The sequence below is a fragment of the Acanthopagrus latus genome, chromosome 8 (genome assembly GCF_904848185.1).
Source record: "Acanthopagrus latus isolate v.2019 chromosome 8, fAcaLat1.1, whole genome shotgun sequence".
Lineage (NCBI taxonomy): Eukaryota > Metazoa > Chordata > Actinopteri > Spariformes > Sparidae > Acanthopagrus > Acanthopagrus latus.
In genome coordinates, this window is record NC_051046.1 from 27,614,347 (window position 1) to 27,635,596 (window position 21,250).

Sequence of the window (21,250 nt, forward strand, 5' to 3'; positions counted from 1 at the left end):
CTTAAGACGCAAGGAAAGCAAAACATAAAACAAGAGACATAAGACACAGAATACAAGAAGCATGACATAAACTAGCCAAAGTAAATGTGGAGCTCTTTTAGAAATATACGTATAAACTCCATAATTCTAGTTCGGCTTAATCTGAGTCTCTGGAGACCCTCGGCCAACGGTTGAGCTCTTGTACCCACTTCAGACAGGATAACCCTTTCAGCTTAGCCCAGTAAATTTGTCTTGAAAAGTAACCCAACGCCATCTTGCTGAAGTGTTTTGTGGACTGCAAAACTTCACCCATCCTTCGATTGGTATGGGGGTGAGTAGATAATGACTGCGTTTGTTGAACCATTCCTTTAATGTCTGATATCTATGTTTAACTGTACTGGTTTGCGCTCCGCTTCTGCAGAATGCTATTTCACTCGCAATGGTGAATTAAACATTCATAAAACGACTGGCAGAAAGTACCTCATGGGACAGTAGCTGTCATGTGTAGGAGGTGAGACAATCTGAAAGTACAGAAGGTTTGATCACAAGCACACAAGCGAAATGTAGTTTACGTGGGAATTGTGCTTCCTCATTTCTCTAGCTGATCACAATGTTCATCAGTGAATCTGTTTAGGGAAGTGAAAATGACACACACAAAAAGCCCATATGAAACTCCCACCCCTGGAAAACCACCCTCGCACCAGTTGTATGTCAGACATGACACGTCATACCAAAATTCCGTGATGGAGTTCGGGTCTCCCCCAGTTTCTCCTGAACCGTATAAATGTGTTTGCAGGTGGAATACAGGTTCACACAGCAGAGAGAACAGACTGATACAGCTCAACTGACACTTTGACCCACTGCTAAACACAAAGACTTCAGGATGGCTGCTCCTCGTCTCGCTCTGGCTGTGTTTGTGCTGACGCTGGCTGTCATCACTGTGACTGAAGGTAAGCTAGAGCTTGACAATGACATATTCAATCGATGAGTGAGAGAGAAAAATATGCTTTGTAAAATGGATCAATGGGTGTGGCCAGTTAACGAGCCAGCCGTAAAACAGAAAATGAATAGGTTAACAGAAAACGGCATCGACACATGGAATTCGGGATCCCAAATACTTGGATGACACGTTGTAAAGATCCTGAAAAAGTCATGACTGAGGCAACGTAAAGAGATCGTGTTAACATGTTAGTCTGGTAAAACCAAAAACCAAGAGCTCATAAAGTATTTCATCGTTTACAGTCAAATAACTTTTAACCAAAGTTCTATTAATTATAACCATGTTGATGGTCATTATAAATGTGTTACTTTCGCCCTTATGTGGCATGCTATCTGCAAAGTCACTAGAAACTAAAGCTGTAAAATAAATGTAGTGGAGCACAATACTTGCCTTCAAAGCGAGCAGGAGTGCAAGTATAAAGTAGCGGGAAAATGGAAGTACTCATATCGCCATCCTCCACTGAAAATGACTCCTGGCAGCTCTGATAAACTGACGGTCCAACACAGTGGGACGGAGTTAAAACAGACGGGAATATTGAACGTAGACTCATCGTATAGCCGTAAACATGACTCAGATGAACGCCAGTGTTGTTCCTTATTATCTGGGTGTGTAAATATGTAACTGTGCAACAACAAAAAAAAGCCATCACCACATTGTAAAAGAAAAAAAAAAAGAAAAGAAAAAATAGTGATGCATCTTTGAATATTAATATTACCACTGATTGGATCGATCCAGGATCAAGTACAGTGGTTGTGTGAAAGAGCGTTGACATTTCTCCAATCAATAAAATATCAAAGTGTTAATCACAGCAGCAGAGTGAGAGCTGTTTTCCATTTCACAGTGGAACAACTTCACAATGGCACGATCTCTTCAGCAAACAAACAAACAAAAAAAAACACAGTACCAGACCTCGCCTCATGCAGGTCCACAGGAAATTAAAAAGGGAACAAAGAAAAGGAACACGGCATGGCGTCTATGTGTCTGTGTGTTTTTTTTATAGGTTGTTCATTTGTCCATGTTTGTTTGCAGGCATGCGTGGTGCTGGACCAAAGAAGTGCTGCCAGAGTTTCAATGAGAAGCCTGTGCATAAAGGGAGAGTGGTGAGCTACCAAAAGACCAGCCAGCGCTGCCCCGTCCCCGCCATCTTGTAAGTGCACTTAGAGCTTAGAGAGATATAGCACAACGTCACTGCGTCTGTACATGAGTGCACTGAACCTGACTTGTCTTGTTTACGTGTGCCCAGGTTCAAGACAGTGGCAGGTCGTCAGCTGTGTGCCAGACCCTCTGCCACTTGGGTGAAGGACCTCATCAGCTACCTGGATGGCAAATCCCTCCCAGGAGAGGGATCCAACCTGTAACTGTGGCAACAGCATTCCAGAGCCTGCAAAAGAAGAAAATCTGGTGATGATGTGATGCAACTTTTTAAACTATGGCTTTTAAGGAAGTGTTGACTACAAATATGTCACTATCGCCACCATAAGGTCTGCACAGGGCAATCATAAGCAAAATATATACCAGTACTACCACCTACTTACAATATTTTAAATGAACAAAAAAAAAAAGTTATCATTTCTTGAATACTGACATTTACACCATTTTCTGTTGTCATTTTTTTCTACCTGTCTGATTTAATTTTCACATACGGAACAATACATCTTTGTCTGACCGTTAGCACTGTGAACTGTGTCAGTTTGAATTGACTTACAAAACCTGCGTTTCTTAAAAACAAGAGAAATGCCTCCAAACTCCACCTCTTCAGTCGTCAGTAGAGTATAAGCTAGTTACCTTGCTATTTAATCCTCTGTGAGTTCTTTGTCTTGTTCTGTATAAAATGATGTTTCTTGTACAGACAGGTACCATAACTTGACAAAAATATTTATTTCTGTATGCTTATGCTACTAGTTTGATTCTGTTGAATTAAAACAAAAAAAAAGACAAATCCCCCCAAATTTGGACTCTGATGTTCTTTTTTTATGTCATTGTGTACTGTCTAAATATCCTGGTATTTATTTAATAACCCTTTCAATGTCATACTGTAGAGACATTAAAAAAAAAAATACCAGGCACGGCATATTAGCCTCTGTAATGTTTGAGATCTCTTTTGGTCTTTTCACCTTTCATTTCAATGCCACGGTCTTTTAAAGTGCTCCTAAATTCTGAGCCCTAGATTAACAGGGTTTTGCATCTGTCTGAAAACACTGGACACTTCAGCAGGACTGAAACAATAATGTTCTACCTTCTGAGCCAAAGAATCATTTGAAAGCCGGACTACGTAACTTTTGGAGGAAGATATACCACATTAGGGTAGCTGAGGTGAGGTGTGATGTAGAGCAGCTCATCTACTAATTAGAAGAGTGATGTTCCTTGGCTCTGGCAGCATGTTGAAAGAAGTGTCCTTGGGCAAGATGCTGAACCCACAACTGCTCCCGACGGCTGTTCCATCAGTGAGTGAGTGGATGAGCGCAGGAATGTGAGCCCCCCTATCGCCTCTGATGAACAAGTTGGCGCCTTGCACAGCAGCCTCTGCCATCGCTGTTTGGATGTGTAGACCAGAAATGTGGCATATAAATGCAGTTCCATTAACCATTCATGTTACTCTTCTTACAGATCAAAAAGCTGAATTCTTGCTCAACCCAATACACTTAGACGTTCTGTTTTTTTTCCAGAGGAGCTAAGGCTCAAGTGTCTCTTTCTGTAATACTCATTTTGACCACAAGAGGCAGAAGTTTGCCACTATTCATGTTCTAAATAGTGTTTGAGCACAGGGGAGTTTTCATTTCTCTCTGCACTCCACGCATCTAATGCAACAAGTTAATGTTAACAAGTTATGTCACGTGATTGCGATGTTTCTTTTGTCGAGGATTATGTCAAACATGGCGCTAATCTGCCCGTTGAGTGTCACAGGTGGAATCCTCGAAAAGGATCATGACAGTCAGTCATTCGACGTAACTTGTTAACATAAAATAGATGCACATTGTGTTTGGAGTCCCCCAAGTTCATCTTATTTAGGACACGAGTAGTGGCAAACTTCTGCCTCTTGTGGTCAAAATGAGTATTACAGTATTACATATTAAAATAATATTAAAATCCAGAGTAAGAGCCTTTAAAAACCTGCCATCCAGTGGAGCAGAAGAAAGGTGGCAGCTTGTCAGTCTCCCTCTCACCACCACACCACCATCCTTGCAGTGGACGTCTCTTTGGCACACCACACCCCGTACACCACCGTCATGGATCTGCAGGTATCTTCATTCCTCTAAGCCTCTGCATTCTTTTCCCTCGTTTTCTTCAGCAGTCTCCTCATCTTTAAACTTTCTGCCAGGTGGTAGGCCCCACCCGTCAAAACCACGCCATTGGTCCCTTGTGCCATTCTCAGAAACCCAATTGGTGGTTGCCAGTGCCAGTTAACTTAAGCAATGAAACACAAGTAGTGAGTAAAATAAGTAAATTAAAATATACAGTACTTACATAACATAATGTACTTACAAATTCAGAATACGTGACTCAAACGTTTTACTTTAGTCATCTCAATACATAATAATGCTACATATATTTTATTTTAAATAAACATTTCTAAACATACACTTGTTTTATATGCTTATGAATCATATTTATGAATACTTTTGTAATAAGTGATATTTACATTCAACGGCATTTCATAACATTTGGACTGGACAGCGGTTTTTAGATAGTTTAGTTATAGTTATTGTCACAGTAAAACATGCTGTTCACCTACAGACACATTTGGACAACAGCACAGGTGATAAGCATATATATTAAACTAAAGTAAGAATGATTGATTTTCCTTGTTATTTTCTGATTTGTGAAGGAATTTGCTGGTCAGTCTGTAGTAGCTTTTTCTGCCACTAGAGCGCGCCAGTGGACCACTGAATGTCCTACCCCAGCCTCCACAAACGCTTGACCACAAGCGCATTCATATCATATTTGTCATATGTGATAAATGCATTGCTGTATGCTCCTCAGACTCATCAGAGTCCATGCTCAACCCAAATGCTGGCCCACATTTTTTTTTTTTTTTTTTTTTTTTGATAAGATATGTGTCAAGGAGGGCCTACGGTTACTTAACTGTATGGCTGTTCAGGCAGTCACAGTTCTGTCTCACTTGATACTCCATGGCTTGGCCAAATTGTCAGGTCGCATTTACCGCCTTGTCCATTGTAGTAAGGCCGTTCACAGCGGTGTTTTAAGGCAGCGAATTTCAGCTTCCAGCACATGAAGGCCTCACACACACACACACACACACACACACACACACACACACACACACACACACGATCAGGGGCCGACCACAGTCCCTGTTTGACCAATAGGAAGGTGGGTCCAGGTCCCCCTACAGGTGCATTAAGCTGGTCAGACACAGCTAGTCGCAGGCCGGAAGTCCAGTGTTTATACTTTCAAAATGAAAGCCTACATCTCGCTCTATCATCGTTAGCCCTCATTGTACTTAACCATAAGACACTGAACTCTGTTTTGTTGCTATTTCAGATACGTGTATATGTGGGAATTAACTATGCATATTTGAAGCTGAACCTATTTATGTCAATCGTGCTACTGTGCAGATGTGAGAACGTCTACATTTTCAAATAGGTGTCTTATTATGAAAAGTTAAACCGGATGTATCATGTATAAAGTCTGCTTGTTTTGCTCCCGAGGAAAAACAGTTGGGACATTTTTTCCACCGAACTACATCTGGTAGTAGTATCCGAGAGCGGCCATATGTAATTTAATCCCATTCATTCATTTTCATACGCACCTCGCCTCTTTTTGCGAACACCAGACTAAGGTTTTGGGGGCTGAAATACGGCGTGTTTCTCTCCGCTCCGCCATTCTTTTGGACGTTCATCAGTTTATGCCTCGGTGACTGTCCGTTGCAGGCTGGGTGGTGACAGCATAGCACAATGATCGAACGACCAGAGACCGCGGTTCCCAGCATCGCTGTAAGTCCATTTGTCTTCGAAATATGATATACCAATGTTCAACTGTTAACAGTACGTGCGTGTTCGATAGGCCAGTATTTGAAATACACATGGAATACCCTGTTTAACCGTATTTCTTTACTGCTGGTGCCGACCATTCGTATAGCGTCACGGAGATGTCTGTACGCCAAGCTCCTATGGAAATCTCACCGTTTATGGATATTTTGCATACCTACAAAAAGAGATACTTGGATAGAAAACTAACTCACACCAAATTACAAATTGATAAAGTCTACTGATAACTTCGGCGTAACGTGTAACACCAACAACATGCATTTCATTAAAGGCTATCGTTTGAAAATGACTCACGCTTCCCATCTCTGTGCAGCCGCGCCATCGACGTTGTGGGTGGTGGTACTATAACATACTTTGCATTTTTGTTCAGTGTGGTGGGTACTGTGTTGGGCCTAAATTACCGTTTGGTCCTTACTTACTAAAAGGTAACACTATAACGTTAATGCCTGTTACGTGGAGGGGAGCTGGCTTGAGGGTACCCAGAGCAGAGCAGAGCAGCACGTACGTGGTCTCTATTATGGCTCGCTGTGGAGACAGACACGGGTCACAGTAAATTATTGTGAAGACGGGCTTTCACACCGACCTTGACAATGTACTTAGTTAATTACTTAACGTATGTAGTTTAATATAACATAGGAGGTAGCCTTATTTTTTGCTCTCATCACCAGAGCCCAAATGAGATTTGCTCCCTTGTCCCATGTTCCCTCGAAGTATAACGATCAATATAAATCACAGAAAATGTCAGTTAAATGAGACAAAACGTTGCTTGCATTATACACATCATAACAGTGGCTGAACCATGTACAGTGTGACTTATTAAACCATTTCGCTAAATTACATTTATGTGCTTATTTGCAAGTCTTCAGCAAATTGCTTAGATGCTGAATGGGGTTTGGTTTGACCGTTTGAACAGCTGCATTGGCAAGATGAACCCAGCTGACTGACCACATCTGGCTTGCTTTGATAAGGGGTTTTGACACTGATATTTAGCAGTGACTGATTACTCATCACACAACATAGCATACATTATGTTTGCGCTGATTCTGTTTGGGATACAATCTGATGGGATTGGCATTGACTTTCCTTGGTATTACACTGAGCGGGTGGGCATAAACTGCATGTACCAAGAGAAGTAGTGAAGGAGCAGTAACCACATTGTGCTCAGTGCTAAAAATAACAAAAGAAAGAAAAGACACTCTGTTCACACATGATTTCTGTCCTCCTTCTGCAATGTTGAGTGATGCAGTATTTAATACATAATTAATATTCAAGATGTAATAACTGAATGTTTAAATCAGCTGATGGGCGCAGTGAGCGGGCCTCAGCATCAGCTGCTGAATGCATGAGGGGGGAGGACTTGGCAGTACAGATGATGTCAGTGAACCAGGCAGCTACTATCACCACTGGCTGGACTGGGGGAGGGGTTAACATTAACAGACTAGCCTTCCTCTCTCACATTCCCTGTTACTTTGCCCTGCCTGTCTTTCTCTCTGTTAGTCACTTTCTTATGAAAAAGTACCATCTTAATCATAATGCATTGGATCAGGGGTTAGTGCCATTGCACAACTGCAAGTATTACAATATTACTAATGGTGGTAACAAACAGTATTCAGCTGGAAATATGTTTCAGTCGTGTGTGTCTCTTGTATACAAACCCCATTGTGTGTTACAGACACAGGGGTTTTTCATTCATGTGCACATGAACATGCACACTGTATGTCGATAGATTCACACGGGCACACCCACACACATGTGCACGCCCACACACACACAATGTTTAACCCTTGTAGTGGACCCTTTCATCCAAAGACTCCCATACACACACGCACACAGAGCATTGTTTTGGCTAAACACTGTAAACCTGCACTGATCATTTCTTCGTGATGAAATGACTGACCCAGTGTGTCACATTACCTATACCGGACACAGTGCAGCTACAGCTCAAGTGGCCAGACCATCAGAGGCAGCATCTTATGTAACACATGCATACTAGCACATACAAAACTTATGTGGGTGGATCAAACATGGAAATGGTGGAAAGTGCTTCAGGCTTGTTCAGAGTAGATATGCCTGCATGCATCACAGAGTATTGACGAGGCCAATGGATTGTTTCCTATTTTTCCACATTTGGCGTGTCCATAACATCCACTGGTGATGTTGACGTGTAAGCTAGAGTTCTCTTAAATTGACACTCAGCTGTGGGGAATGTATAATATATAGAGGAAGGTTGTTCAGCTAGTGTGGTGTGACAGAAGTTCCTTATTAACAACAGTTTCAGCATCACAGTTCTGACATCCTGACATGACAATGTATTGTCTTTCAACAATATTAAGAAATTGTGCAATGGTTGGACACTGTGGGAATCAAAGCACATAGTATTTCATACATGTGCCTACAAGGCTAAGTTGTTGTTGTTAGTAGTTGAGATCAAGATATTTTGGACCCGATCTAGGTCCTTTTTGATATTGAATATCTGCCAATTCAAGTCCAATCCAACATGTATATTTGTGTAGGGATCTATAAATTGATATACAATAACAATACATTACAATAACAGCTGTAGACTGTAGCCTGACCAATATTACATTTTTGGAGCCAATGCCAATATTTTTATAGAGATAAAAGACAAATTCTGTTCTGATATATTGGCTGTACACATAGTTTTTTGCAGTGACCGCTTTAATGTGGTTATCAAATGCTTGTGACAAAGATGTGCATCTGAGGCAAAATGATTTACAGTTTAACTATACATTTTATTGTCTAAAATGACATCAGTGCACTGAAACAGTAAACCTTACTGGAAATTTGTTAATTACAAATAACCCTGAGCATCTGTTTCTTTCCTGTGGACAATATTAGCCAATGATATTGGCTCTACTGTGTAGACCACAACATTTTCCACACATTAGATTTCACAAGTTACTTAATCCAAATACCAAATATCTTGGTCCAAAACTGTTTATTTATTCTACTTAAATTATTGATTTGATATGAATTAAAAGACTAACTGAGAATGAAACTGTTGAAATTGACATGACACAATCTGCGACAGAGATGTGTCACTCTGTTGAATTTGTTGAACTCCTGGCTAAACTTTGTCCACAGACACCAGAGAGCACTTGCATACTTTAAATGCAATGTTTGTAATTTCATCGGGTCTCAGCATTGGCCTGCACCATCTTAAAATGAGAAACCGCTAGCTTAATGTATTGTAAACTGCTCTTTGCTAATGATGCATTGTTGTATGGCAAATTCGAGTAATTTGCCCTTCATCATTGTCTGAACCAAAAATCAATCACTGCTGTGCCCAAATAACACTAGCAGACAAAACACAGCAGAGTACAAAGAAATTTCCTTGGCCCAATAGTGATTTATTGGCTCATCTCAGGGCACCACTTGAAGATATGCTTACGAAATACCAGATTAATGTGAGAGTTGGGATTAGGGCTGTGAAAAATTGTAATTTGCTATGTGACTCCTCCCAAGTTTCTCCAAATGTTACATCATAAGAAAAGCTTGATTCGCTTTTGGTCCAGTTTGTGTAACTATTGTGACTGCTCTGTACACTTCCTTAAACCTGGTACGTTTGGAAGAGATGTGCATCGGCACAGAATGGTTGCTCATTCGCGAGCACAAGCACAGGTGCGCAACGTGGACATCAAGTTTAATCATGCATATTAAACCACCTTGAATAATCAAGAAATCCAGGAATATGATCAAAATGAGACTAAATAAGCTGCAAAAAATCGGTAAAGTCACATTCTCTGTGTTGTTCTCCATTGTTCTGCCACCACACTACGATGTTATCATATATGTACAAGAGTTAACCATGCTCGACCCCAATAGTGCTTTGGCAAGGTACAGAGCAACGGGGCCAAATCTGAGTGCGCCATTAGCGTTCATACAAATGTGCTACAGTTGAATAGTGTCTTCTCTATTTCAAGTTTCCTTTCACTAAGCCAGCATTTTTGGACCACACTAAGTTACACCGTCTACACAATTTGGGATTTGACCTGTTTGCTGTTTGTTTGTTTTTTAACTGAGGGTTGTAAGGAATGTTGAGAATGGAGAGGAGAAGCTGGTCTGGGAGCTTGACACAGGAAGTTTAGAGAGGTGGCTATCTCTGCAGTGCTGTTACTGCCAGCCCCATCTCTCCTCATGACATTTGTCTTTTATAATGTATAGTGTATTCTCTTCACATGTCTGTGACATATTCAATGAAATTCTGGACACCGGACAGGATTTGTGGACAGGGCATGAAGTTGTGTTGTTGGCTAATATAGCTATTAGCTATGGTCAGTAAATATATACAAAACATGGGCTGGCCAAATAAACCACAATCTTCTGTTTCTGCACATGGTAAATAACAGATTGTGTGACAAGTCAGTTTGGAGGTTTGGGGGTAGTTACACAACACCTTTGATGAATAACAGATAACATCTCTCAAGTAACTTAACTATTCCTGACTGGATCCATGACAACTTGACAATGTATGATTGTGATGTTGTAATGGTGGTACATTGTCAATATACTTACACTCATCGGTAAATATTAAGTGCAACAAAATGATAAGAGTGTTGCACCTGGTAGTACAGAAACCTACATGTGACAGTCATTGGTCATCTAAATTTATCTGCAGTAGCATGGACATGAACTCATAGTGACCTGTTTTATGTTGTCACAACCAAGGAGAGGTTCATTTGGGAGTCCGAGTCAGATCTGAGTCCAGCTCTTTCAGCAGACCTATCAGTGCAGAACTGCACTTTTCTATCAGTGCCATGCATGACAGAGCTTGAGAGGCCACTCGCAGGCAGGCAGGCAGGCCAACAATCAATTGTGTTTGCCTCACGTAGCGTGCACAGTGATTGGAGGGGGGTTGTTATCTGACAGCAGGCTGCGAGTTAGAGCGAGGCAGAGAGATGGGGATGGTAGCAAAGGATGAAGAGATACCTCGGCATTGAGAGTGAGCAAGTCTGCCTTCACGAGGGCCTGTCTTACATGATGGAAGGGATGGACAATATTCAACATGTAGGATTAAATTTGTTTGGTTGTGGTTCCTTGTCTTTCTCCACTCAGGTTTAAAGAGGAACCAGCTTTATTTGTTGGCTTGGATTACTTTTCTTTTTTAGATATCTGGTTTGATCAAGGGTTGACTCCATTTCCTTTTTCCTGTCTCCTCAGTTAAAGCCTTATATTTCTCTCTGTGAGTGCGCCTCCCCTCACCTCTTTTCCCCTTAAGACAGCCTATTTCTCCTCTTGTATTTATCCCAGCTGCACTTCTCTTCAAAGAGGTTCTGTTGCTGCAGGACAAAAACACTAATTGTAGGTTCACAACTGTGGGTTTTACACTCGTAAAAAAACATAGTAACGGAGTTTGTGTTGCACACACATGCATGTGTGTGTTCAGAGCTCATCTTGTATTGTTTATTATTCATTCAAGCTGTGTGATTCTTGCTTCAACAGAAAGTGTTTGTGTGTTTTCCTTCAGCAGCGGAACCTGGAGGGCTATGTGGGCTTCGCCAACCTCCCCAACCAGGTGTATCGGAAGTCGGTCAAAAGAGGGTTTGAGTTTACATTAATGGTTGTTGGTAAGTTGGAAACTTATACACTTGTCCCATGAGTGAGGATGTGAATGTGTGGCAGTATGAGTGTATTAGACCAAGCCAAACCAATGTATGCACACCTGCCCATCTGTCTGCATCTGCTTGTCTATGTGTGTTTTCATTTCAGTGTGAATGTGGGTCATCAGTGCAGGTTGAAAGGAGGTAAAGCATGTTTGGCATCCAGTGCACTCAGCTGCTCAGGATGACAAGTTGACAATTTAAAAATCAGTTTCTGCAGAGCAGTGATGCCCTGCGTGGCCTTGATTTGAAAACATCTCCCATGTTGTTCAGTGACGGAGAATGTGCACATGTGAAAAGTACTTGTTGTTAAAGCCGGATTCCCACAGTTTCCCAGGAGAGTTTTCTTGTTAACCCCAGGACGCACAATAACACATCTGTGTGTTCTGGATGATTTGATTTGGAAATGAGCTGCAGGATGTTGGTTCAAGTATGAATGAACTTGGTTACAGAATGTGGCTAACATCATTACAGATGGAGGGAAGTCGACAAAGAAATGGAGGAACTGTGGGTTTGGCTGTCTGCATGGACACACACACACAAGCTATGCGTGGGCGATACACTGGTGTCATAGTCATCAAATGTGATCTTGTGTCACAGCAAGGATTTTGCAATACAGTAATCTTCAAAAGTTGAGTTGTTGTCTATTACTTGTCCATACAATACATATCTTGTGACAAGTCACATCAGTCTTTGACTGCTGTTCTTCTATACAGTGTAATAAAGGCCGCATTACATTTTTTGGCAAAATGTTTGCTGTTGAGAATGCATATTACGCTCCCATGTCTCTTTTTGATAAGTTTACATACCATTTACTTGTTTTATTATGACATATTTACATAAAAGAACAGGGCAGGCTACTCCTCGAAAAACTTCAAAGAAGGTGTGATACTTCACACGCATTTGCGTCACACAATCAACATCCAAAATTGAAAGATATTGTGTTATTATTAGGTCATATAGCCCACCAGTAACACAAACACACATGATTGTGTTGTCTACAGAGCTGGCAGCTCGTCTTGGCTGGCATGTGTTTCACCAGCTTGGTCCACCAGTGGTCTTTTTGAAAACATGAGGCCTCTTCCTGAAGTTTACTCTCCATTTTTAAAGCAAATCAACATCTACTACTAATATTGCGGTTGGGAATTTTAACAACGTTAAACAATCAGTACTATGTGAGCACGAAAAAAACTACAGTTCCCACAAAGAAACTTTTAGTACTTTTCTAACATAAATATCCAGTAGTTTGAGAGTTAGACAGTGATAGATCTTCCATATGAATGTAATGGCCACGTGACATACTGTTGACAAAGACTGTTCAAAGGCTGGTTTGTTGGGTCTTGCCGTTGTTGCATATGTCAACAGAAACTGAATGAGGTTTTCTTACTTCTGGAGTAGAACCTGGATGATCTGGTTTCACTTCTGCTGTCTATTGACATATTGAACCATGCCCCGTGTGAATGGGGCCTGTAATTAACAAGTAATGAACAGATATGGATTGTACTGTGGAAGTTCTGCACAGCTGTTCAGCTGTAAGATTATCAAAATTGATCGTCACGTTTTCAGTGCAGACATTGTGGATGAAGTGAACTGTGCACAGTGCAACGGTACAATTAATACAAAGTACGCTACCCAAAATGAGTTGGGGATATTGGGATATGGATGCATATGTGCACGGATATGTAATACAGGTCAAATGAAATGTGTCACATTATTTTCGGCCACCAAAAATATTCTCAAAACACAAAATGAACATTCAGATATGTCACAGGACTAAACTATCCAGAGAAACACTAAAATATCCTGGACTAATTTTGAGTAGTGTAAAATATTGGGATTCAGAACTCTTCTACCTTGTAACTACCTTGTTATGTTGCTGTATTTGCTGCTGTTTGAGTTTCTTCTAATTGTGAACAAATCCTGCAAAAAGATGAAAACCAACACTTTGTTTGTCTGTCTCTCTCACTTTCCAACTTTCTTACAGCCTTTGTGGCTCTCAGTCTGAAGTCCCATAGCTTTGACTATGACTGCCTAAGCCCCCTTTCTATCGGCAACAACGGGGAATTGAAAAAAGAATAAGCTAAGACAGTTAGATCTTGTGTTTCTTGATTTGGCTGTTTTTTGGCAGGTTTTTTAGGGTTTAAGTTGCTCTTTGCCTTGGTTCCAGTTACCATTAAAATATTTTATAAGGTCATAAATCTTACTCGATGTATCTTGTGGTGACCCCAGTCAGTTCTGTGAAAGGAGAACGATATTAACACAAAGAGGCTTCCAAACATTATTATTTCAGCCTGGGGTTTTAGCTTCCTGTTTAGTAAACAGCCTCTGTGGACAAGTAGCAGGAGGGAGACAAAGACAGCCGAGTGATGGCCTGGGAGAGAACCAGAGAGATCCACAGTCAACTAGATCCTGTTTCAGGCCCTCTCACATATGGGCCCCTCTGTCTCTCTTCCCAGCTTTCTTGGCTCACAGCCCTGCATACCCCAGCTGATCCAAATTTCACACATAACGAATGTGAGGGGCGTAACAGTGTGTTCAGCACCCAGACCACAGAAGACATAGAAAGAAGAGGATCAGGGGGAGGTTTCTTCTCAGCTGGGGTTTGTTGGGCCCAACTCTAAATGCCTCATGCCTTACAAGCCTATAAGCTGTGATGCTGTGACAAAATATATTGGTTAATTTCATTTTGACGGTTGATAAAACTGACTTAACCTCTATGTCTTTAACAAGAAAGAGTTGAAGAGTACTTAATGAAAATGTATTGTAGCAAGAAGTAGGCAGGAGTTATCGCTGGCAAGCTCCAACTCCAGAGCTATGCAGTTTATTTACTTTGAACACACACAACAAGCAACTCGGCAACACAACTGGGCAACCCACTATGACAACATGCCAACCACGCCCACTATGGATTTGAACAGCCATGAGCTTTCCCCAACACACACACATTACAGTATATTTTTGCTTAGAAAACTACTAGATACAAAATGACATAGTTTGTACGATGACTTTTATTCCCTGGGTTAAGGCCCAGTCATCCCAGTAGGTGATACAGCAAAACATTTGTGCAACTACATGTTAAATGTGGTTTTCAATGTTTGGATAGGCAAAGCTGCTCACAAAGTTAGAACTATGTTTTTTTACGGCAGGGGTGCCCAATAAGTCGATTGCGATCGACCGGTAGATCGCAAAGGTAGGCAGGTAGATCGCGTGACAATCCAGTTTGCTTTTATAGATCAAGAAGCAGATAATGAATGAATGAATGAATGAATGAATCTCCAAATTCACTTGATCGACGTACTGGACGGCCAGTCTGAGATCTCTTGTACCCGTCATTTGTCACAGGTCACTGGTCACCATGCATGCGCACACGTGCTAGCTACTGCAAAACTCCAGGGAGCTAAGTGACCGGGTTAGCGGCTTCAGTCGATATCAACAAAAAAAGGGATATAAAAAATGAGTGGGCAAGCTGAACCAAGTGGAAAAACCCGAAACATGCAGAATGGGAGGAGGACACTGTCTTTTTTTGAAGTGCATTTGTCTGATTTGTCAACTACCATCGCTATTCCGAAGAAGGGAAATGTTGAGAGGCACTTTAAACTTTTCATAAAAAGTACGACACTGACTTCCCTGAGAGCTGTGAAAGAGAAAGGTGAAGGGGCTAAAATCACAGTTAATCGGACAACAGTCGTTTTTCATACAGCGGAATTCACAAGCAAAGGCCACCACCAAATCATTGTTACTGGTGAGTCACTCTGTCATTTTACATAAGAGGTCCTTCCAAGATGGAGAGATGATAAAAGAGGCCTTCATTGAGGCAACTGCCTCCTTGTGTCAGGATTTTTTAAACAAACTAGAAATATTATCATCAATCAAAGCTCTTCAGTTATCAAGAAGCACAATTTCACGGTGCTGTGAAGTAATGGCCGAGGATGTGACACAGCAGCTTCGGAGAGACATTGCAGACTGTGTTTCTCACTGCAGTTAGACAAGTCTACAGACACCAGCGATACAGCCTAGTTGTGCGTTTTTACTTGGATGGTGTTTGTTTACAGATATGACTACAGAAGAGGAGCTATTAACGTTACTGCCCATGAAAGAACGCACACGGGGAGAGTTCATTTTTCAGTCACTCAAAAACTTTATCGAGAAATCCTAGCTCTTGGTGTGTATGTATATTTTTTTCATGTAGGTAGATCATTTTTGCCTGGTCATTTTAAAAGTAGCGTGCAAGCTGAAAAAATTGTGGGCACCATTGCTTTACGGTATTTAGAATATTTTAATGTTTCTTTTTATTATTTGCTATAAGATTACCAAAAGATGTTTTTATACCTTTTAGCCTTGTGACATAGCTGTCTACAAAATAGTCTTCTTTTTGTGGAATACTTGTTCAACAGAGGAGGTGTAATCTGGAAATAGACAAGTTTTCTAATTCAACATATTATTATGATGTTATTGTTGATTGCACAGTGTAATAGAATTTAGAATAACAAAACAATCTGCATTTACATTGGTTCCCAAAACCTCGTCATCACTATACAATTTTGCCTGCCACCAGGCACACAGCCACCATATTGATTATAGTCCAGATGACTGTATAAAATCAGGTTTTGTCCTGTGTTGTTGTTATTTGCAACTGAATTGATCCAGTTATCTTTGCAACAGCACCAAGTGTGTGTCCAGTCAGAGAGGGAGGTTAAAAGGTTAATGAGGTCAAAGAAATTTGGAGAGCTGTTACTGTTAAGTGTGAAGTCAGCAACTTTAGTGTTCCAGTAGGGGCTCTGTATATAGTTTGTGTGGTGAATTGTTAGGAAATTATGACAGACTTAGAACAAACTGAGAATAACAAATGCAGAATTAACCAAAAGTAAGGACCATGAAATATGATTGTGAACATGATAACAATCCAGTGTAGCAGAGAAGTGACAGAGAAAAGACTTAGCAGTGTTAAAATAACAGAGAGACAGAAGCGCTGATTATGTTTTGATTTGAGAAGCAGCACAAGGCAGGCTGTGAAAGTGAAGACTGAAGGCTGGATTCAGCACTGCTGTACTTGGCATCGTAGTGAAGTGTGAAAGCCTGGCTCGACTCAGAGGCCGGGTATTGTTCCGTTGTAGTTTTGGAACAGACAAATGTTGGAGTACGAGATGGCTTGGCTGATACCTGCTGGTAACTCGGTCACATTCCAGCAGTACTCGCTGTTTGTGGAGCTGGACTTTAACTGAAATGTGAAGGGAAGAATGGGGTTGCTTTCAATGGCTTGAAATAAATCAGCCACATTCTACTCCCCTTACCACTAGACTGGTAAGGGGAGAAGGTCAGACTGGCTGAAATATGAGCGCTAATATGTTATGTCGGGACGTTTCAGATTTACAGATTGTGAGGGCATCCAGCAGCACTTACTTTGAGTGCAGCAGGCTGTGTGTTGGTGACTAATCTCACCTAGACACTGCTGTCAGACTGAAATTAGGGGTATGCATTTCTAGATGCATCAACATTGTTATTCAGGGGCGATACATTTCTAATGGGGATGATTCAGAGTGATTCGATCCATTCTTATACAGTTCTTTACATTTGTTTCATGCAGTCATTCATTTTCCGTTATAAATTAGAATAAGCTGTTGTTATAAAAGTGGCTGTACATGGGGTTCCATGGTCTTTAAACAAATATATCTGATATTCTTCATAACAGATCAGGGAACCCCAAGTATTATTGTTACTTCACAGGGATCAAATGGAAGAGTAATGTCATTTTGAAACCACTGTGAGAATGAGCAGCAATGAGAATTACGATTGGTTGCCCTGTCACTGATGTCCACATCAGTATTCTCTTCTACTCACAGGTTGTTGCCAACCATGATTGTGATTGTGACTATTGCATTAGAGACAGACAACAAGAGGCTTTCTGCATGAACAAATATTTCGACATTATGAGTATAAACTCACACAGCCATGCCCATTGACAGTTGGGTCGTTACATTACGATTACCTCAGATCTTGACGAGTTGTACTTGCCTGTTAGCTGTGTCTTTAATCACTGCGTTGTTGCACGTTTTGTTTTAGTCTATCTCTCGCAAGCATGGATCTAATAGTAACAGAGGTGATGTGCTAACACATAGTTACGTTTGTTCTCATAGTTCTGTTATGTCTGTGATAACTAACAGTAATATCCTGCACCATTCTTACATCACATAAAAACAGTCAGAAACAGCTTCTGGAGACACTTCAATAATGTTGGTACAGTTGACTTGTTGAGACTGACTGTATGACTGGCCCTGGTAAGAGCAAGAAATAGCATTAAAGAATTTCATTGTTCATTCACTCAGCTGGCTTAATAATAAACCAGTCAATGAACTTGTTGACGTTTGCTACCTCAGCCAAATGAGCTCTAAGCAACTTGACGTTAACGTATGTTGTTATTGGCTAACATTACATACAGCTTGGAAAAATGGCAACTCATACTGGCGATTAATCTTACATTTGCTGTGTGGAAGCTAAAATAAGTCCTAGTTGTAACTGGCTCCAACTTTACTTGAAGGCAGAACATGCCTGTGGGTACAGAAAAACACTGTATTATCTTGTTGTTGTTAATTCTATAGGCTAACATGTGTGTTACAACAAAGTGCATTGTTTAGGTAATATCAGCAGTGTAACTGGGAAACTGGGCATGCTTGTCATAACAAATTGTGTTTTTGGAACTAAAGTGGAGAGGATTGTGATCATTCCTCAGGCTCAAAATATGGGCATAAGTATTTGGAATGGAATAATCCAAAATAGAAGTCTGGTTGTGTAAACAGCACTGACATTTGGGGAAATATTATTCATAAAGTTTCTAATTTTGGCGCCTAGTCAGGTGCGATGCTTTGATGGGCCTTGAAGTTCCGGCTGCAAGCTTGTTTAAACATTTGCATCTGACTCTGTTCAAACAGCACTCAAACATTGTTCAGTTGGTGCTGAGTTTGCTTTTAAAGACGTAATTACTATGATAGGGCTGAGCGATAATTAGGCAAAATCGATTAATGTAAGTTTGTGGTCTAGGACTATTTCAAAAAAATAAAATCGATTTTTCTTTAATAGGCTCTGCCACCACTCTCCATGGGTTCCCACAGTTCATAGTGGGCTCCACCCACAAGCCGCCGCCCCCCCCCAGAGAGAAACAAACACAACATGCAGCAATACCAGGAGTTCATTCCTCAAAAGGCACTGTCTCGTGTACTGTAGTTTCAGTTTTGTAGTGTCATACCTCGAACAAACCACAGACCAACACATTTATTTCAGCATTTCAGACAGACGCATGTATCAGAGTGGGACACTTGTGGACACCCACTACAAACAGCCAACATTGGCGGAATCATTTAATCATTGTGTCCCATATGAGAAGAAAGTTGCATATTGTTAAAGATATGGTGCCCATATAAACAGTGGAAAAGCTGGAGGTTCAGCCACATGCTGACAACTTTTGACCCCAGGTTTGTGCTACGAAGCCACATCAGGGCTTGTCTCAAGCCAGAGGAAGTAGACAGGCTCATCTACCTCATTAAAAATGTGTAAAATAGACAGCCAGCACACACTGTCCTGTACATCTACCAACATGTCATGTTTACTATGCAATGCAATGTAGATGTTTAATTTAGTTTACACATCGTCAGCGATATGAAATACTTTTTGTAAACAAAAGGCACCTTTAGGAAAATAAAAAAATTAATGAAAATTATGTCATAACAATATGGAAACTGATCTGTTTTTATAATAGCGAGCAGTCTGACATGTTAAATTTACGTTAACAAACACATTTTATCAAAAAGGGACACATTCTTTTCAAAAGGATGCGCTTTTATTTATTTTTTCAAGTGAGTTCAAAGCTACACTGTTTAAAATGGCTGGACAAATGTGTTTAAAATAAAATCATTAAATAAATGCAATGCTTTAAATACCGTATTTTCACGACTGTAAGGCACACCTAAACGTCTCAAATTTTCTCCAAATTTGTAAGGCGGATTACATGAGAGCGTTGAAGTGTGAAGTGTGGGCGTTATTGTTGTTGTTGTAAGGCGGACGTAACAAGAGGACTAGATGAGAACGTTGTGCCGGTATGTGCGTCATTGTTTTGGCAACCCCGATAATGGCAAAGAGTCACGCTTACGAAGCACAGTTTAAACTGAAAGCTGTCAGTTACGTGGTGGAACATGGGAATCGAGCAGCCGCGAGGGAGTACAATATCAGTGAATCCATGGTTCACAAGTGGAGGAAGATGGAAGACGAGCTGCGACAGGTCAAGAAGACGCAGCTGAGTTTCTGCGGACACAAGGCGAGATGGCCCGAGTTGGAAGACCGACTCGAGCAATGGATTGCCGGTCAAAGGACAGCTGGAAGAAGCGTCTCTACAGTCACCATACGACTAAGGGCAGTAACGCTAGCGGAAGAAATGAAAATTGAACATTTTCAAGGAGGTCCGTCTTGGTGCTTTTGCTTCATGAAACGGTGCCATCTTTCCATCCGGGCCAGGATTTCAATAAAGCACAACCAAACTCATTTTTGCTCCTGCTGCCTTTTTAAATACACACACTAGCATGCATGTTTTACTGGTGTGTTTTACCATGCCCGCGCCCTATGCAGTGCGCCTTATGTATTTGTTAAATACAGAAAAAGCACCCGTAACTGAAACCGCGCCCTATAACCCAGTGCGCCCTATGGTCGTGAAAATACAGTAATTTCTTTGTGATTTGAAGTTTGTTCTTGAGGAGGAAAAAAAATCTATTAAAATTATCAAGTGGCAATCAAGTTTGGTGTGAAAAAATCGGAGATTCAGTTTTTAGGCCATATCGCCCAGCCCTCTACCATGACACTGTCAGTTGCTACCGTGTCACTACAGGAATCTTGCCAGCTGCCTGATCGATACTTTTGAGAAAGAAGCAAGACATCTCACTCCATCATCAGCTCAGGAAAAAACGATTTCTCTGATTTAGAATGTTAACAGTTTTAAGAAAGTTGAATGTCTTTGGGATGTAGTTTTATGAGACTTCGTGATGTCATGGTGTAGTGGTGTCATTTTAGGTTTTATGTACAAAATCTTACCTTAGCTATCATGTCCATGATGAGCTCTCATCGGGCAGCAGCTCTCATTGTTCTGCTGTCAGCTGGTCACTCCCTGAGAAGGAATGCCACCAGAAACTGCTCTTCTGGTGTTTTTTTTTCTTCTTTAGCCTCTCTTTTCTTCCTCTCCTCTGTCCCAACCAGAGAGTTGGACTGTGGAATCTTTTCCCTCTCAATCCACCGCTCTCTGAGGGGGAAAAAGCTGCTTCCTGCCCCTTTGTCCAACTGGCAGATTGAATAGGAACTCCTGGAAAGATTAGCAAGATCCAGCGCCAGTGCAGAGAGCTGAACAGAGCAGAGAGTCAGATCAGAGCTGAGGGGAGCTGGGAGGAGAGAGGAAGCGATGCTTGCTTCATGCTGCTTCTGATGTGCAACAAGGCTGGTACTTAACAGCCTCACTGCCTTCGCTTTTCAAGAGCAGCTCGGGAGGAGAGCACATCAGAGGGGTTTCTATGAGCCTGAAGCTTCCAGTTGCATGTGGGACATTGCATTAGTTCTTTAAGGTTGTACTAGATTTTAACGATCATGCCCAGTCATTCACTATTCAGAGT

At 41.1% G+C, this 21,250-nt stretch overlaps 2 protein-coding genes and 1 long non-coding RNA gene across 8 annotated transcripts in view; 2 read left to right on the forward strand and 1 right to left on the reverse strand.

The window, feature by feature from the left end:
* The window catches only part of ccl35.1 (chemokine (C-C motif) ligand 35, duplicate 1), a 3,252-nt gene extending 324 nt beyond the window's left edge, over window positions 1–2,928 (forward strand). The window contains exons 1-5 of one of the 3 annotated variants that reach the window (XM_037106730.1): window positions 7–310; window positions 401–490; window positions 776–929; window positions 2,009–2,126; window positions 2,223–2,928. In XM_037106730.1, the coding sequence (XP_036962625.1) occupies window positions 863–929; window positions 2,009–2,126; window positions 2,223–2,337 (300 nt within the window). In that variant the 5' untranslated portion in view covers window positions 7–310; window positions 401–490; window positions 776–862 and the 3' untranslated portion in view covers window positions 2,338–2,928. Of the gene's footprint in view, window positions 1–6; window positions 311–400; window positions 491–775; window positions 930–2,008; window positions 2,127–2,222 lie in introns of those variants that run through there. The other 2 variants (XM_037106729.1, XM_037106731.1) reach the window with 2 other exon arrangements.
* Window positions 2,929–3,042: 114 nt separating this feature from the next.
* On the reverse strand, window positions 3,043–20,895 carry LOC119024201. 3 transcript variants are annotated; one of them, XR_005076419.1, is made up of 3 exons: window positions 20,682–20,895; window positions 4,091–4,384; window positions 3,043–3,511 (listed from the first exon to the last, which is right to left on the reverse strand). It is a non-coding gene; the product is annotated as an uncharacterized LOC119024201 (long non-coding RNA). The 3 variants fall into 3 exon arrangements; XR_005076418.1 differs by lacking the exon at window positions 20,682–20,895 and adding an exon at window positions 6,283–6,482; XR_005076417.1 differs by lacking the exon at window positions 20,682–20,895 and adding an exon at window positions 5,064–5,386.
* LOC119024199 (septin-7-like) overlaps window positions 5,628–21,250 on the forward strand; it is a 55,460-nt gene continuing 39,837 nt past the window's right edge. The window contains exons 1-2 of one of the 2 annotated variants that reach the window (XM_037106728.1): window positions 5,628–5,934; window positions 11,480–11,576. In XM_037106728.1, coding sequence (XP_036962623.1) covers window positions 5,896–5,934; window positions 11,480–11,576 — 136 coding nt within the window. In that variant the 5' untranslated portion in view covers window positions 5,628–5,895. Of the gene's footprint in view, window positions 5,935–11,476; window positions 11,577–21,250 lie in introns of both variants that reach the window. The other variant, XM_037106727.1, reaches the window with a different exon arrangement.